This window comes from Colobus angolensis, unplaced genomic scaffold (assembly GCF_000951035.1).
Source record: "Colobus angolensis palliatus isolate OR3802 unplaced genomic scaffold, Cang.pa_1.0 Scaffold166, whole genome shotgun sequence".
NCBI classification, from domain to species: Eukaryota; Metazoa; Chordata; class Mammalia; order Primates; family Cercopithecidae; genus Colobus; species Colobus angolensis.
This window is the reverse complement of record NW_012114777.1, coordinates 4,832,284-4,851,140: the sequence shown is the minus strand read 5'-3', so window position 1 is coordinate 4,851,140 and position 18,857 is coordinate 4,832,284. Positions and strand designations below refer to the sequence as shown.

General features: G+C 41.0%; 1 protein-coding gene across 3 annotated transcripts in view; it reads right to left on the bottom strand.

The window, feature by feature from the left end:
* Positions 1-18,641, bottom strand: part of RB1CC1 (RB1-inducible coiled-coil 1) — a 95,399-nt gene extending 76,758 nt beyond the window's left edge. For all 3 annotated transcript variants that reach the window (XM_011937602.1, XM_011937603.1, XM_011937604.1), the window contains exon 1: positions 17,808-18,641. Coding sequence is in view for 1 of the 3 variants with exons in the window: in XM_011937604.1 (XP_011792994.1) it covers positions 17,808-17,866 (59 nt within the window). In the remaining 2 variants the exon portion in view is untranslated. The remainder of the gene's footprint in view (positions 1-17,807) is intronic.
* Positions 18,642-18,857: the final 216 nt, after the last annotated feature.

The following is an 18,857-nucleotide window of genomic DNA, read 5'->3' as shown; positions in this document are numbered from 1 at the left end:
GCAAGAGAAAAGAAATAAAATGTATAAAGAAGTAAAAAGTACTTTAGAAATACTAGTACAAATAAGTACCCACAGCACAACAGGCGGTGAAGAATTAACACTGACCAAAGAAAGGTCTGACCTTTGCCCTTCACTACTGCGAGGTGATCTCTGGGCCCCTGTAATGTTCTGCCAGATCGAACTGTCTTTGTTTGACTCAGGGCTTCAGTCATGTCAGTGTAGCAATGTGACTCATGGATCAGTTCAGTTCTGACCTCCAGAGGAACTACTGACTAAAGACATTGGTCTGACCTCCAGGAAGGGCTAGAGACTAAAGGTCAGTCATGTAAACAGTACAGGATCAAGCCCTAATAAACTCTGGACACCAAAGACTCAGGTGAGCTTCCCTAGTGAGCAATACTCTGTGTATATTGTCACACGTTGTGGCCAAGAGAAGGTAATACTGTCCATGACTCCACCAGCAATGATGGCCAGAAGCTCTGAGTTTGACCCCTTCCAGATTCTGCTCTCTGCCTATTTTCTTTTGCCTGATTTTAATTTGTGTATCACTCTAATAAAAGTGTAATTGTGAGTATAGTGCTTTCCTGAGTTCCCTGACCTGTTCTAGTGAATTCTCCAAAGAGAGGGTGGATATGGGGAATCTGTGAGTTTGTAGTCAGCTGGTTTGAAGTGAGGGTGGGTTCTGGGTACTGCCAAACTTGCAGTTAGTATTTGAAATGAGGGCAGTTTTGTGGAACTATTCCTTTTAACTGTAGAGTTGGCTAAACTCACTGCACACTCATACTATGGTTTTTGTTTTGTTTTGTTTTGTTTTTGAGACGGAGTCTTGCTCTTGTCGCCCAGCCTGGAGTGCAATGGCACAATCTCGGCTCATTGCAACTTCTGCCTCCTGGGTTCAAGCCTCCTGCCTCAGCCTCCCAAGTAGCTGGGATTACAGGCGCACACCACCACGCCTAATTTTTGTATTTTTGGAGAGACGGGGTTTCGCCATGTTGGCCAGGATGGTCTTGAACTCCTGACCTCACCTCCTCCACCTCCTCCTCACCTCCACCTGCCTCAGCCTCCCAGAGCGCTGGGATTACAGGTGTGAGCCACCACAACCAGCCTACTATGGTTTCTAAAAAGAACCTTCGGAGAAGTGGCTAATGCTAAATGTCTGAAGTAGAAAACGTACCAATCACATAAGCCTGGAACATCTTTGATAGCAAGACAACTATCAAAGACTAAAGAGACCAGGTCAAAAGGGCAAGGAAAACAACTTTAAATGGCCTCTACTGGCTATGATGGGACAGTCTGACCATCAAAAGAATGAGTACAAATAACTGAATGGCAAAAACCTGTAAAAATCCATGTTGCATAATGATAAAAAAACAAAAACAAAAAACCTCAGTGAGCTAAGACAGAACCCATCATAAAAACTGAAATAGCAAAGAAATTAAGCACTGTGGGCACAGTGGCTCACGTCTGTAATCCCAGCACTTTGGGAGGCTGAAGCAGGCTGATCACTTGAGCTCAGAAGTTCAAGACCAGCCTGGGTAACATGGCAAAACCCTGTCTCTACAAAATATACAAAAATTAGCCAGGCATGGTGGTGCACACCTGTACTCCCAACTACTTGTGGGGCTGAGGTGGGAGGATCGTTTCAGCCTGGGGGATGGAGGATGCAGTGAGCCAAGATCAAAACATCTCAAAACAAATTGACCATCTCAAAAGATGGTCAAGATGTTTTGACCATCTCAAAACAAAACAAAATGAAACGAAAAAGATACGTATTTCAGTCCATTTATGTGGAAAAACTCCAGCTAACAGTGATTCAACTGGACACAGCCCAAGTAAAAAGTTTTCATGCCACCTCAGCCCACCTCTGAAAAATTAAACCTGAATTTAATCAAGCAGATATGTACCCACGGTTTCCAGTTTCTAGGAAATATGGACTATAAAGAAAAAGACAAACATTATGATCAATCAGCTAAATTCATAATAAGCATTCCACAGAACAATGACTTTGTTTCTTCAACAAATGGTTTCTAAAAAGGAAAAAAAAGAGAGAAGACATATAAACTAAAAAAGATTGAAGAGACAACATAAACAAATGCCATGTGTGAACTTGTTTGGATCCTGGATCCTGACTCAAAACAACGTATAAAGACATTTTTGGGACAAATGTGCAAATCTAAATATGGACAGGGTATCAGATTAAAGAATTACAATTACTTTCATTTGGATGATAATGGCATTGTAGTAACAAAAAATGAACTCTGAAAAATTAGTGTGTAAAATGATGCCTGAGTCTTGCTTCAAACTAGTCCAGCAAAAATAAGTGAAGGAAGGAAGGCTGGAAGGAAAGAACAGAATTAGTTGGGCAGTAGAAAGGTGAGATTGGCAAACTGTTGGTACTTATTAAAGCAAGTGAGATGGCTATACTACGTTCACTGTAACATTCTCTCTACTTTTGTATACGTTTGCAAATTTCCATAATAAAACACTTAGAAAAAGTATTATTTTAATCACATTCAACATTCATAATACAGGTCGGAATGTACTTTAAATAATTATGTTTCTGGAAAGCAACTGGTGTTTGTGGAGGTAGGTAAGCAAAGGTTTTATAAAATCGTATTTCCTTAAGCCAATAACTGTACCATGAAAATCAATTTTAGGGAAAAAAATTTGAAATATAGTTAAAGCATACACAAGACACTTTCCTATGTTTATTAGTAATAAATATTTGTCTACTCATTCTTTTATTATTCATATTTTAAGACAGGATTTAAAATGTTATACATAAAAACTAAAAATTTGATTTTATTTATTTATACATTTTTGAAGATGTGACCTCGTCCTGTTACCCAGGCTACAGTATAGTGGCAGGATCACAGCTCACAGCAACCTCAACCTCCCCGGGTCAAGTGATCCCCCCACCTAAGCCTCCCAAGCAACTGGGACTATAGGCATGCACCCCACGCCCAGCTAATTTTTTGTATTTTTTTTTTTTGTAGAGATGGGGTTTCTCCATGTTGCCCAGGGTTGTCTTGAATAGAAATTTTAAAATATTAGAGAATAACTTTTTTTTTTTTTTTGAGATGGACTCTCACTCTGTCGCCCAGGCTGAAGTGCAGTCATGCCATCTCGTCTCACTGGAAGCTCTGCCTCCCGAGTTCATGCCGTTCTCCCACCTCAGCCTCCCGAGTAGCTGGGACTACAGGTGCCTGCCACCACGCCTGGCTAAATTTGTGTATTTTTTAGTAGAGACGGGGTTTCACTGAGTTAGCCAAGATGGTAACAATCTCCTGAATTCGTGATCTGACCCACCTCGGCCTCCCAAAGTGCTGGGATTACAAGCGTGAGTCACCGTGCCCGGCCAGAGAATAACTTCTAACAAGGCTTACAATATATGCAATGTGATTTTTTTTTTTTTGAGACAGTCTCACTCTGTTGCCCAGGCTGGAGTGCAGTGGTGCGATTCAGTTCACTGCAACCTTCCCTTCCTGATTTCAAGGGATTCTCCTGCCTCAGCCTCAGGAGTAGCTGGGACTACAGGCACCTGCCACCACACCCAGCTAATTGTTTTGTATTTTGAGTAAGGCAGGGTTTCCCCATCTTGGCTAGACTGGTCTGGAACTCCTCATCTCAGATGATCTGTCCGCCTCAGCCTCCCAAAGTGCTGAGATTACAGGCATGAACGACCACACCCGATCTTAAATATGATTTTTTAAATGGTCAAAAAGAATGCAGAGGAAAGGAAAAAATCTAACTCTAATCTAACCCTAACCCAAAACAAGTAACAAGTGTCTGTAGGTACTAAATTACTCGAGTAAATACTAAATACTCCAGTAAAACATTTAGCTGCTCTCAGAATACACCACCCTCGTTGGTTATAATTTGACCTAAACAGAAGGAAAAACAACTGACTGCAGAGGACCTGGTTAAAATTATTATTCTGCCACTTACAAGCTGGGTGGTTTTAGAAAAGAAATTTATCCTAGCATTCAATTTTCTTATCTCCAAAGCAGAGATAACATCTTTCTCATAGGGCTATCACAGGGGATATCTGTTCTTCAAAATTTACAGGTCTAAAGTAAAAAGAGAATGAGAAGCAGATGGAAGTATAGCTGAAACAAGACTGGCCACGAGGTGATGACAATTGAATCAATATGATGGGCACATCATAGCTCATTCTTCTATTGCCTATCTTTCTGTGTTTTTGATTTCCGCAAGAATTATAAAAATGCAGCCGGGCATGGTGGCTCATGCCTGTAATCCCAGCACTTTGGAAGGGAAGGGCAGGTGGATCACTTGAGGTCAAGGAGTTCAAGACCAGGCTGGCCAACGTGGTGAAACCCTGTTTCTAGTGGGAAAAAAAAAAAAAAAATTAGCTGGACATGGTGGTACATGCCTGTAATCCCAGCTACCTGGGAGGCTGAGGCAGGAGAATCGCTTGAACCCGGGAGGCAGAGGTTACAATGAGCCGAGACTGCGCCACTGTACTCTAGCCCAGGTGACAAGAGTGAAACTCTGTCTCAAAAAAAAAAAAAAAAAACTACAAAAATACAAAAACAGAAAGCTTATAGAACAATCCCAGTGTTTCTGCACCCACACAACAGGATAAAAATGTCTGAACGATGCCAGGAGCTGTTTCACCAAAGCAAGTCCATTTTATAAAAGGCTACTGTAAAGAACCATGTCAACTCTAATATCTACCTACTGGCACAGTGCCTATACAAGAGCTATATGCATCCTAGAAATTACCTATATAACCGCCTCACATAATTCATGCTACACAAAAAACTTCAATTTTTTTCCCTCTACCTATTCCTCACACTCATCTTTTCTCATACTGATGGGAAGAGGTAACTGAAACACTCTGAAGGCAGTCTTTCACTGCGGTAAGACAGAGCTGAGAAATTTTCTTTCCCATTATGTCTTAAAGAAAATCAGCAACATGCTGGGCGCACTGGCAGCACCCTTGGGAGGCCAAGGCAGATGGATTGCTGAGCTCAAGAGTTCCAGACCAACCTGGGCAACATGGTGAGACTCCATATCTGCGAATATACAAAAAATTATCCAGATGTGGTGACGCACACCTGTAGCCCCAGTTACAGGGGGTGGGGGTGGGGAGGCGCTGAGGCAGGAGGATGGCTTGAACCTGGGAGGTTGAGGCTGCAGTGAGCACAGACTGTGCCACAGCACTCCAGCCTAGGAAACAGAGTAAGACTCTATCTTTAGAAAAAGCAAAAAGAAAAGAAACAAAATCAGCAATGTCTTCTTAATTAAGTCTGGACTAAGTACATCTTATTGGTCACTGGCATATCTTATTTGCGGCCAATCCATTAACACGAGCAGAACATACAAACAATGTCTAATACACAGAGTGACCACTCTGTATCCATGGCAAGGCATAAACACTAAATATGCTTTACTAAATAAAGGGAAACAATTGCCAATAATGAAAATTACAGTTTCCTATAAGTGAACACGTATACACAAAAACAAACAAAACAAACTTTCATTTTCCACCAATGCCTAACCAATATAAAGGATATTCAAGGTTTTCTTATTCTCAGACTACACTCTCAATCTTAATGTTTAACAACAATCACCACAGGAATGAAAAGTCAAATCTTTACTTGAATTTAATTTCCCTGGACCTGTCACTGCATTAAGAGGGAGGCTGACCTAGGTGATACCCAAAGTGCCTAATTACTAAAGATTCTACAAGGTAAGTTGTATAAATTGGACTCTCAAGTCAGTTGTTTAGGGAAACACACACAACTGGTCTCTTTCTCAAAGGGCTGCACAACCTTATGTGTATAACAATGTGCGAAGGACCAGATCTTTTTTTTGAGACGGAGTTTTGCTCTTCTTGCCCAGGCTAGAGTGCAATGGTGTGATCTCAGCTCACTGCAACCTCCACCTCCTGGGTTCAAGGGATTCTCTTGCTTCAGCCTCCCAAGTAGCTGTGATTACAGGCACCTGCCACCATGCCCAGCTAATTTTTGTATTTTTAGTAGAGATGGAGTGTCATCATGTTGGCCAGGCTGGTCTCAAACTCCTGACCTCAGGTAATTCACCTGCCTCGGCTTCCCCAAGTGTTGAGATTACAGGCACGCAAGCCACCTTGCGCAGCCAAAAAAGCTATTTCTATATTGAACTGTTATTTCAACCCTGGATTATTAATCTTTATGTGGTCATGTAATAATTACACAACAAGTTGTTTGTGACTTGAACCATTCAAGTTTTTTGTTGCTGTTGTTGTGGTTGTTTTATATTTCACAGATTGTATGCAGTAAGTGAATGGAAATACAGATTTTTGTGTAAGCAAAATAAAAGTTGGTCAGATTTTAATTGAAATGTATGGTTTATAAAATTAGTTAAATACTCTGTACGGGTACCAGGATGAGTAAAATATACTTATTCATGCTAATGTTTTAAATTCTCTTATTAAAAGAAATATCACATGACCTGTATAAAGACCAATTTTGTGTAATCTAAGTCAAAGTTATAAAATTCCATTGAATGAATCTTCTCCAGAAGATTCATGAGCTGCATGGCTTTATTATCAGGTAAAGAAATGTAGATAAAAAAACAGGCCAGGCACAGTGGTTCACACCTGTAATTCCAGCACTTTGGGAGGCTGAGGCAGGTTCACTTGAGGTCAGGAGTTCAAGACCCACCTGGCCAACATGGTGAAACCCCACCTCTACTGAAAATAAAAAAATTAGCTGAGTGTGGTCGCTCTCGCCTGTAATCTCAGCTATCAGGAGGCTGAGGCAGAAGGATCACTTGAACCCAGAAGGTGGAGGTTGCAGTGAGCTGAGATCATGCCACTGCACTCCAGCTGGTTGGCAGAGTGAGACTCCATCTCAAGAAAAAAAAAAGAAAAGAAAAATAAAAAATGTAGATAAAACAATAAAACAACTTTCTTCATCAATACACGTCTGTCTAAATTTCCATTCTCTAATCTGTAAATGGGGATATATATCATACCCACCTCATATGGCTGTTGCAGGAAAAAAAAAGAAACCACAGTAAATAATCCAAAAATGTTCTCTAGGGACAGGAAGTAATTCTGTGACACAACACAAAGCACTCAAAAGCATCTGTTGAATAAACAGGGTTTCATAAGCAAATGTACTCTTGGGGTTCTACTAGCAGTACTCTAAGCAAGTGACAAGGCAGAATCCAAATAGTAACTTAGTAACAGAGAGAGACCACATGCAAGTAGTTAATTTTCGGCAGTTTCTTTATCAGTCAATGTGTTCCCAGTATCTTATATTAAAAGAAAAAAAAAGTAATCAACTTGGTTTGATATGTTTTAACATCATATATGAATAAGTACTCCTTGGTTCCACATAAACAGTTACTAAGTATGTGTATCCTCTCTTCCACTTTATTTCCATTAAGCTATCTAATTCAGAGCTTCCTACTGCATATCAGGCTCTAACAATTACCTATCTGAGCACCTACTAGCTGTGGATTCCATCTCAGATGACACCACCAACTACATAATCTTACATTCTTTTAATGTTTTTATTTCTCCCCAAACTAAAAATGCTTCATAACTTCTACTCAATTATAAGTTCCTTAGACTGACACTCCACTATTTCCTTTAATTGGGTCATAACTTCTATTCAAGTCTAAGTTCCCTAGACTGACACTCCACTATTTCCTTTAATTGGGCCCCTACACGAAGCTCCACACCATTTAGGTTCATCTCCTGAAATGAGGTGAATGGATAAATGGATTTTCATGCCTCTACTCATGTCATTCCACAGCTTCCATTTTGTAACCAAGAACTCACAAATATTCTGTCGCAAAGTCTTCCTTAATGTACTGGCTGTCAGTGGTCTTGTTCCTGAAGTAATGACGGCCTATACTTCAAATTTGAACTATTCAAATAAGTATTGGTATTCAGAACATAAATAAATGCCCTGCTACACTTTTTTACCACTTGCCAAATAACTTACATTGCCCAAGCTGTACTGCAAATGGCTAAAAAAAAATTTGGTCATGACATATTATACCTCAATGCCTAACATACTACCTAGGGATAGTAAAGAGTCAATAAATGTTTGAGGTCAAAACCATGGATAAGGACTACAGCAACCAAAACTGTAAAATAAGAAAGTTGCTCAAAGAGAATCCACAGGAACACTGTCTCTATTTATTCACTAGACTGTATACTTTACGTTACATACTTCTATATGCTATCAAAATGATCCATGAAGCTGAATTTTCTCCTTTGTACGTCACAATTGTTAAAAACATTCAGCAAAAAGGGACATTAGTAACCAAATATTTATTTGGTCACCCTGAAATAAAAAATACTTGGGCAGAAATAAGAGGTCTGGTTTTTAGCCGTAGCTTCACATCTTTACTCCTACGGTTTTTGAGGAGTTATCCAATTTCTCTGAATCTCAGTTTCCTCATCTTAAAACATAAAGGGGTACACTAGATTCTTCTGATCTTCTATAAATAGTCAAATAATATATTAAACATGAGTCTAACACACTGAACAAACACTAATTTTAAGAAATTTATTGGGTGCTAGTGCCGATGAGTAATCAATAGCACATTACCTGCCTTCCAAGAAGTTCAATAATACTAACATGAAGAGAGGTATGCAAAAGTTAGACTGAGAAAGAATGGACAAGAATTCACACAAAGGTGACATGAAAACATAAAAAATTAAAAAAAACATAAAAGGATATGTAAAATCAAGTTCCAACTAGGAACTGACAGTTTACCCTCACTGATCACATTACTAAAAACTTAAGAGGATAAACTTAATAAACCAATGATTTCTTTTAAGAAAACAAACATCTGCTAATTCTTTTATTAACTTACAACTTTGGGAATGCTTATTATGTACATGTCCCCCTAATTTACGTAAAATCCATTAAATCCTGTAAGTGGGTGAATCTCTATGATCTAGAACTAAAGTTATTGCATGTAATTGTTAAGTAAGTTGTTAAGTAAGGTAGAAGCATAGAAATCAACTGCTATTCAAGGAATTATAAAGTAACTTTATAAGCCTTATATAAATATAAGCCTAGTACATAAGTATTACTTTTCACCAAATCGTCACGATTTCCTAAAATTTGACCTGATGCTCGTTTTATATAAAGTCCTTTCTTAACTTTTATAAAATGAAACCATACTTAATACTATACAAGTTAACACAAGCCAATTCTAAATTAAAAGGAACAGGTTAGTAACTCAACAACTGAAACAACATTTTCTTAAATTATTTGACCCTCTGCTTAAACAGTCTTTAGTTTCTGCACACTAAGAATTACTATAAACTGCCTACCATATATACTGAGACTTCGTATGAGAGAACAATTGTCAAAGCATGTCAAACATACTCATAACTCACACGGTAGTTAACAAGTTAGTAGGAATCATGGTACATTAATAAACATAATGCATGAAACTGAACAGATCCAAATTGATCTTTGTGTATGTATATGCATACATACACACGTATATCTACACAATAACAGCGAGAGTTCAAATTCGGGAGAAAGGATCAACTTTTCATGCAATGGTATTATGACAAATGGCTATCCATAACATGAAGAAAAATAAACTATCTGGAGGTACATATTCACTACTGAGAACTAAAACATCAATAAGGTACCACTTTTTACCCTTCAGATTACTACTGATGATTAAAATAAGTGCTAAGTGTTGACAAGATTAACAGTGGGTCCACTGGCACATTTCTGACAAAAATATAAACTGGTACAACTTTTAAGGAAATTTAATCTGGCACTATGTATCAAAATTTAGAATGTACAAACCAGCAATTCTACTTGTGGGACTGTACTGGAAGCAAAGAATGAGACAAGTGTACAAGGGTATATATATATGCAATGGTTTTCATTATACTATTACTTTTAAAAATGATAAATTTAAAAACTATCAATGGAGGTTGGTTAAATAAATTATGTCTATAGTCCTAGCTACTCAGAAGGTTGAGGCAGGTGGATACGGTTTGCTTGAGCCTGGGAGCTGGGTGACCCAGCAAGATCCTCTCTCTAAAAAAATAATAAATTATGACACAACCCTATAAGGTGTCAAATTTTAGACATTTAAAAATGTTTGCTTCGATCTATACATATTGATCAGTAAGAAAAGAAATGTATAGTGTATATTATGTGATTCTGTTTGTGGATTTTATTTTTACAACTAATGCAGAGGAGAACATATGTATATACAAGCACTTAGAAAGTCTGGATCAATTTAATAGCAATCTTTTTAACACTGGCTATCTCTGGATGCTGACTTTTACTTTCTCCCACTTTTTTAAAAAATCACATTTATAATTAGATGGGAAAAAACTTATATCCATTAAAAAAAAAAAAAGACGACACCCTACACATTACAAAGAAATAAAGAACCTGAATTTGTTGCCCCAGAAGAGTTAGTCCCATCAAGAGAGCAAGACAAAGATTCCCACCTGCTTTCCCCATTTCAGTCCCAATCTGAGGTCCTAGGGGAGTTCTGCTCCACTCCCATTCTAAATCTAGCCTTCCCTAAATGGTCATTCATGTTTAGTCTTCCAACTGTTTTTTTTTTGAGACTTTCACTCAGTCACCCAGGGACTGGGTGCAGAGGCGTGATCTCAGCTCATTGCAGCCTCCGCCTCCCAGGTTCAAGAGATTCTCTCTCCTCAGCCTCTAGAGTAGCTGGGATTATAGGCACCCCACCACACCCAGCTAATTTTTTTTTTTTTATTTTTAGTAGAGACAAGGTTTCGCCATGCTGACCAGGCTGGTCTCAAACTCCTGACCTCAAGTGATCTGTCAACCTCGGCCTCTGGAAGTTCTGGGAAGACAGGCATGAGTTACCACGCCCCAACTGTTAGCTTTATGTAGACAGAAGAGGGAGAATAGAACTGTGAAAAGAACATGAGATTTGGAATCAAAAGAATTGTATTCAAGTCCTGGCCCGATGTGACCTGGACTGACTTCACCTAACAAGTTTTTTCATTTGATTACAAAAAGGAAAAAGTACCTGTCTCATAGGGTTGTGATCACGATCTAACGAATAATCTACACATATATGGAAGTTATGCAAATCATAAAGTGAAATATAAACATCAGTTACTGTTATTAACTGATCCAGATCTCTGTTCTGAGTTCAGAACTAGCAGTAACTGATGCTACATATTTCCAACTGGAAATCCTACTGTTACCTCAAACTCAACATGTCTAAATTTAAATTCGGTGCTTTTCCTTCACATCTATTCCTAATTGATTCATTGTCAATAAACTATCATTCTACTACTGCCTCAGACTTCAGTTATTTTTCTTTTCTTTTTTTTTTTTTAACAAACTTTCCAAAGTGACAGTGGACCAGGCTTCAGTTATTTCTGTCCAAGTCCTACCCATTCTTTCCTTTCTAATCCAACCCCTCATTTTCCAATGACATAACCCTTACTTAGGAGCCTGCAACCTCTTCTCTCTGCCTTTAAATCTCTATCCTGCTTAAATCCTTCCTAAATACTCCCTAACACTTACAGCCAAGGTAGTCAGGCTGCTTCCCTCAAATATCTTCCCTAGCACCTTACTGTTGCCTATAGCAGGGCACAAATCTGTGGTTCCTTTACAGCTACACTCTCCTTGTCACCTCTGGTTCAGTACTCAGACAGTTTCACTTAATTGCACTATCTGCCCACCCCTCTTAGCATGTGAATTTGCCAACTTGACATAGGCTAGATTAACATAAAAAATGGCAGACTTAGGAACAAAATTTACTTGTATTTGAATACCATCTATCTCACTGAAGCTCAGGTAACCTCTACACATCAGTTAACAATCTATAAATTGCAACAGTACCCCTTCACAGAGATGAGAAGGATAGCAATAATGTACTTCAGACTCCTTTACAGTGCTAGTAATATACTAACAGCTTTAAAAATGGTGGCAATTATGACTTTAATTAAACTCCAGCACTCAAGAACTTCATAATTAACCCCAGTTTATTTTTGTAGCAGTATCATCAACTATTCCCTTACATGACAAACCTATACCCTCACTTTACATACTCCTGCCAGGTAAAATACCCCCATCTTTGCTTATTTGAATTTTACTCATCTTTAAAAGTCCAAGTATTGCCGGGTGCAGTGGCTCAGGCCTGTAATCCCAGCACTTTGGGAGGCCAAGGGGGGGTGGATCATGATGTCAGGAGACTGAGACCATCCTGGTTAACACAGTGAAACTCCGTCTCTACTAAAAATACAAAAAAATTTGCCGGGCGTGGTGGCGGGAGCCTGTAGTCCCAGTCACTCGGGAGGCTGAGGTGAGAGAATGACGTGAACCCAGAGTTCGCCCCACTGCACTCCAGCCTGGGCAACAGAGCAAGACTCCGTCTCAAAACAAAAACAAAAACAAAAAACAAATAAAAGTCCAAGTATTGTCCTATTACCACTTCTGGGAAGTCTTCCCTTATCACAGGTGGCCTACAGTATTCTTTCTCCCTTCTCTGAATTTACAGAACTCTTAAGTAGTTAATATAAGATAGCAGGAATTCTCTTATCTGGGGGGAAAAACCTATCTCTCATTATGAGGACATCTGTTCCTCCTAAATCCTCCTGGGATACAGTCAGCTATAAATGAAGGGGAGAAGAGAGATGTATTTAAAAAAACATTGATCCAACAGGGTGCGGTGGCTTATGCCACCCAGCAGTTTGGGAGGCCGAGGTGGGCAGATCACCTGAGGTCGGGAGTTCTGACCAACATGGAGAAATCCCATCTCTACTAAAAACACAAAATTATCTGAGTGTGGCGGCGCATGCCTGTAATCCCAGCTACTCGGGAGGCTGAGGCAGGGGAATCGCTTGAACCCGGGAGTTGGAGGTTGTGGTGAGCTGAGATTGCATCACTGCACTCCAGCCTGGGCAACAAGAGTGAAACTCCATCTTAAAAAAAACAAATAAAAATAAAAATATACTGATCCCAGTGCATTTGTTTCCAGATGTACAGGGATAACAACTGAATCCATATATACCCATATTTGAGGAAAAGAATCAGAAAGTATCTCACATACTCATTAAAATCTATCCAACTTATCAACTGGAGATTAATTTACAATTTTCTCTTGAGAGATTACCACCACGATGATAGTCAATTATCCCAGCCTTACTGTCAACTATTCTAATACAGTCAAAACTTAGAATTAGGCTGGACATGGTGGCTTATGCCTGTAATTCCAGCACTTTGGGAGGCCGAGGTGGGTGGCTCACTTCAGGCCAGAAGTTCAAGCCTGGGCAACATGGTGAAACCCCGCCTCTACAAGAATACAAAAATTAATCGGCAGTGGTAGTGCGTGCCTGTAATCTCACCTACTGGGAGGCTGAGGTGGGAGGATCACCTGAGCCCAGGAAGCAGTGGTTGTAGTGAGCCTAGATCACACCATTGCACTCCTGCCTGGGCAACAAAGTAAGACTCTGCCTAAAAAAACGAAAACAAACAAACAAAAAAACAGAATTTGCTTCCTTATATGAGACGCTGACGGGGGACACCCCAATGACAATCTCTGACCTTCAAAACTGGACACATTCATTATTCATCCACTATTTTGGGGGCATCTAACATAAGCCAGACACTGCTAGGTGCCTGGAATACAAGTATCTTCAAGATGCTTTCCAGCTGAACAGAACACGAGACTTAGATAACCCTAAAGTGGACTAAAACCTTCAGAGAGAAAAGATGATTGGAAATAATTTTGCCTGATCTCTAGTTCTGTAAACTGCAATTATTAGCAATTCTCCCTCATTGAGGGGTCACGGGCTACTGCATCAATGGAGATAATGTCCTCCACAAATGGAGTGTCTAGGTTGCCCAGGGACTGAAAACTGGGCATCGGTCTCCCCAAATCAGATGTATTCTTATCTGATCCTACCCCTTCTCTGCCAAGAAAAAAAAAGAATGAAAGATGAGTAGGTCAGGCATTTTCCTAACATTTCCCTGAAAGAAAACCTTTGTCATAAAAGTTCAGACTTCCTAAATATATGCCTTGTCTGTAAACTAGACAAGCAATTTCACCAAAAGAATGAAGCGAGCATTTATAAAGGTAGTGCCCAAAGACAGCAAACGCGGTAAAAATAGCAGAACAGGAATACGTTTAAAACAAAAATGAAAAATACTTTGGAGTACACCCTGAAGTTTTTTTCCCTAGGTGTAAAGGAAGTATATGTGTATACTCAGGCAATATGGTTTTACAAAAATAAGGTAACACCCTACATACTACTATGGACTTTGCTTGAATTGCATAAAATAACAGAAATCTTTCTGTATTACTACATATGAATGCATTACACATTTTGGTGTCCCTATCATTTATAAAAACTGCACAAAATGCATGATTTTAGTGAAAATTTTCTAGTTGTGTGTTTTATTTCATAATGGAATCTAAGAGTAAAACCAAAATTATCTATGTATCAAATATAGAATTACATAACACAGGGAAGATGGGGAAAAAAAGAAAATGTAGAATTAGCTGCATTCTATTAAACCAAGATTATCTATAAACATATAACAATACTAAACCAGCCTGCCCAAATCTGGCATTTGCAGTAAAACAATTACTAAAAGCCATTATATTACTATAATAATAATATGGTAGTGAATTAATATTTCAACAGATATGCTGAAAAGTTACTGAACAAGTATAATGTGTGGAATGTGAAGGAAAAAATGAGTGAACAGTCTCAAATCAGTGACAAAAAAAGGAAATGGATCACAATTATTTTCATCTCCTAGCACAATTACAAGCCAATAAAATATGAGAATTCAAAAGAGCAAAATCACGGGTGGAAAAAAATCATGGATGAAAAAAAAAAATGGGTGAGGATTGTTATTCCACAATCCTCAAAGCACTCACTAAACAGCTATGAAAGCAGAAACAAATTAACCCAGGAAAGAGGGTACTTGGAGCCACTCAAGTACTGCATTTACAAAAAGTAATCCAACAGAACTGGAACTTCACAAAGGGATGGAAAGAAATGCCATCCTCTCAGGGCCCTAAACAATGGGAGTACAGTTTACAGTCAAATTAAGCTGATTTGGTCGATAATAATTAAAGAATCAGAGACAAGTAATCTTTACATCCTTTTTCCTATGTGAGTTAAGCAAAAACTCATCAACCTAGCACTATTCAATTCGCTTGGCTAGTCTTTTATCTATTCTACATCCTCAAAGTAATCTGCATTTGTCATTTATGTCCACTAAAATTTCCAGTGGTTGCCCATTTCCTATAAATAAATATATATAGACATATATGTATTTCTTGTTCACTGTTGCATTGCTGAAGCTAAAAGAGTATGCTGCACGGGTTCAATCAGCATTTCAGGAATAAATGAGATGAATTTGGCTTCAACTGCTTTCCAGCCATGCTAGGTTTACTTGAATTCACCTGTAGGCCTTTGTACATGCTGAATTAGAGTACATTAGTTTCCTTACCATGACTTCCAAACCTGGATATGCAGAGTCCCGCAATCTTCCAATACTATCCCCTCTCTCATATTAGCCTAGCTTCAGTAACTTCATTTTTCTTTGTATATGCCATGTATATCAGAGCCGTTCCACTTACTGTTTCTTCCACCAAAAATTCCTTTCAAGAGAGTCACACACTTACACCCCTTACTTCTCTTGGGCCTTTATTCAAAAGTCAATCGGTGGCCGGGCTTTGGGAGTCCAAGGCAGGCCGATCACCTGAGGTCAGGAGTTCAAGACCAGACCGGCCAACATGGTGAAACCCTGTCTCTACTCAAGAATAATTACTTAAACATTTTTACGTTCCTCATGCAACTAGTTCAAAAACATCACAGTGGTAAAAAGATAATAAAAGAATCGTGAAAGTGTGTTGAAAGGGATTGCTACATTTTCACCTAAGTGTCTTACGCCAGTATTACTACAAAAGAAAAGTGTAACTGGAGTTAGAAAATATCATTACCTGAATGAGAACATTTTATCAGCCATTCTTTTAAAAAGATATTCATAAGACATACACATCTGCAAAGTAAAGCATGTAGGTACTCAAATATTTGCTGAATGCATGATTAAAATTTTTAAGTTAATCTTAAAAAGAGTCTAAAAACTTTTCTCAGTCTAACAATCAAACTTTAGGTTCAAAATTTCGAAAAGTCTTGCGTCCTCTGCCTTTATGAACTTGATTTGCTAACAGTAAATCTGCCATGCATCCTGATCTTGTGTTTGGCAGCAAGAGCTAAAAGAAAACTCAGGGACAAAAGTACCGCTTCATTGTCTTCCCTGTCGTCCAATAACAAACATATAAAGGATTAGGTACATAAATAATCATATCTTGATTACTATAAAAAGTTCAAAATAGACCAAATAAAATTACTTTAAAAACATGAACTACATCAATATCCACTTTCCATCAACAGAGGTTTCTACACATAAGCATTATGTGCCTACAGCATCCCTGGCATAAAACTTTATCCAGGTTTTGAACACAATCACAAACATTAAAAGACATGACAGGAATGTTATTGACAAAATATCTTCATTAGGGCTATATTCTGTTACAACAAATATAAAAAGCGAACATATTTTCACATTCCTAGCAATGGTCTGCTTATAGATCCAATAATCCAAAATATAAAATCAGCCACCTCCCTCAGTAGTCCTTTGGCTTCTCAGAGTTTTATCTGATCAGAAGTGGAAGGACCCTCTTTTTTATCGTCTACCAAAATGTAATAACATTCTTGATTAAACACACAATTAAATCTATTTAAATATCTTCCTAAATTGCTAACTGTCCAAACCTACGTTTAAATCATAAAAGCTTCATCAAAACATAAAAATTTAAGAAACTACACAATAAAATGGTTAGCAAATAGGTACACTTTAAATGTTTGCAGCAGACTTGAGAACATTCCCATCTGGCTGAATGTCTCGTAGTAACGTGACTCTTTATCAACAGTGAGCACATGAGTCTTCTTTGGCACCCAGGTCTACACTACTTCAAGGTATGACCACACTTCAAAGAGTCATGATGGAAAAGACTAGATTACGAAACCATAAACAGTAAACACAGCACATCCACCAGGCGGTGGAAGAAACTATATAGAGATATTCCATTCAGAAGCTGCCATTTCTACTGTTGGTTACTGCATTTTTGTTTCTACCAAGGAAGCTGTAAAATCCGCGTGCACGCCCATCCCAAATCTATCCGTGGGGCGGGCGCAGGCTGAGTCATTCCTAGGAGTAACTTTATACCGATCCTCGCACTCTGGGGTCGGGACAAAGACATCATCTCTCCGTTCCTCCCACTCGGTGAGCTTCGTTTGGCCTCGGCCAAACTCCACTCTCCCGTCTCTCGAGTCCAACACAGAATTAAGGGCTGACCCCTGGCAGCGATGAGCACAAGTCAGGATGTGTCTCGGGAGGTTCGGACGTCCCTCGCCCTCGGCCACTCCGGCAACTAGGCCGGGTGCTGACCGGCAGCGCAGAGGGAGGGATCCCAAGGCTCGGTCCGAGAAAGCCGCAGGCAGCCCCGCAACGAGAAAGCCCGACCCACACCCCTCGCAGCCTGGTGGAGCATCGACTCGAACCGCTTTTGTCTCCAAAGGGGCTCTCACGCCGGGAAGGCGGCCAGTGGGCAACACCTGCCGGGGCGGGAGGCGCCAGGGCCCTCGGGTGCACACACCTACGCGTGGGCCGGGCTCGGGCCGGCCGGAACCCTTAAACCCGCGACCCCGGCCCACCGTGCCAGGGCCCGCCGCGCGACCGCTGTGCCAGATGGGGGAAGGGGACGCGGGCGGCGGCGACACTTACCCGGCAGCGCCTCCTCCTTCGCCGGCGGCAGCAGCAGAGCCAGCGACCCCCGGCACCATCTTCCGCCGCCGCCTAGTTCTCGGCGGCGGCTACCAACCGCCCATTCGGCACCGCTAAGCCGACACAACCGCCGGCGTCCCGGGCGCCCGCCCGCCGCGGCCCCGAACTCTAGGCAGGAGGGAGGGGTCCGGGCGGAGAAGGACGCGGGCAGGCCCCTCGGCTCTGGGTCTGGGGCCGGGGGACAGAGGGCCACGGCCTGTCAGAGCCGAGGGGCCCAGGCAACTGGGGGACCCTGAGGCAACGCCGAGGGCTCGGCAGGGCCGCGGACACCGCCGCGGCTTGGTTTGTTATTGTCGACTCTGTCTCTTCCTCCGCGGCGCATGCCGGGAAACGGCCTGCCGGGGGAGGGGCGCGCCTGGAGGCGCAGATAGGCGTCTACGCAGGTCCGGAAGTCGGCAGCCTGCCGGGAAGGGGGCGGCCCCGCCTCCGGCTCTCGGGCGGCGGGGTATGTTGGCTGTCCTGGGCTGACCCTGGGAGACGCCGCTGGGGCTGCCTGTTATGGTGCTAGCTACCGTCCCGGCGCGTACTTTCCCAAGGTGAGTTTGACCTTCTTTGCGACAGCGAGTAGGCCCTGACTAAGGCTGACCCACCAAACTTTGGATCGTCCCCAGGCGAAAGAGAGCTTGTCTCCCTCAGCCTGTCGCGGAGGAGCGGAGCCAGTCGAGGGCCTGGTGTCCCCGTCGCCTCTCCAGGGGCAACCTGCGGACTAGGCCAACGTCTGTAACGGGATAACGTACCAGCGCCTGGCCCAGGCGTTCCTGCCGCCACTTCCCCGCGTATCCAGACCGCCGGGACTGCACGCAGCTGGCAAGCGTCCCCGTGTTAACTCTGCAAGGGTTGGGCGGCACATTTTTTTCTCAGACCAGGTAAGGCAAGAAAACATCCAAGAGAGAAGAGAGCGAAGGCTAGGCCGATCGGAATGAAAATGTAAACGCCACAACTACGTTTTCAGCTTTACAAATACTGAATCTTGTAGTGGGTCTAGTGGGT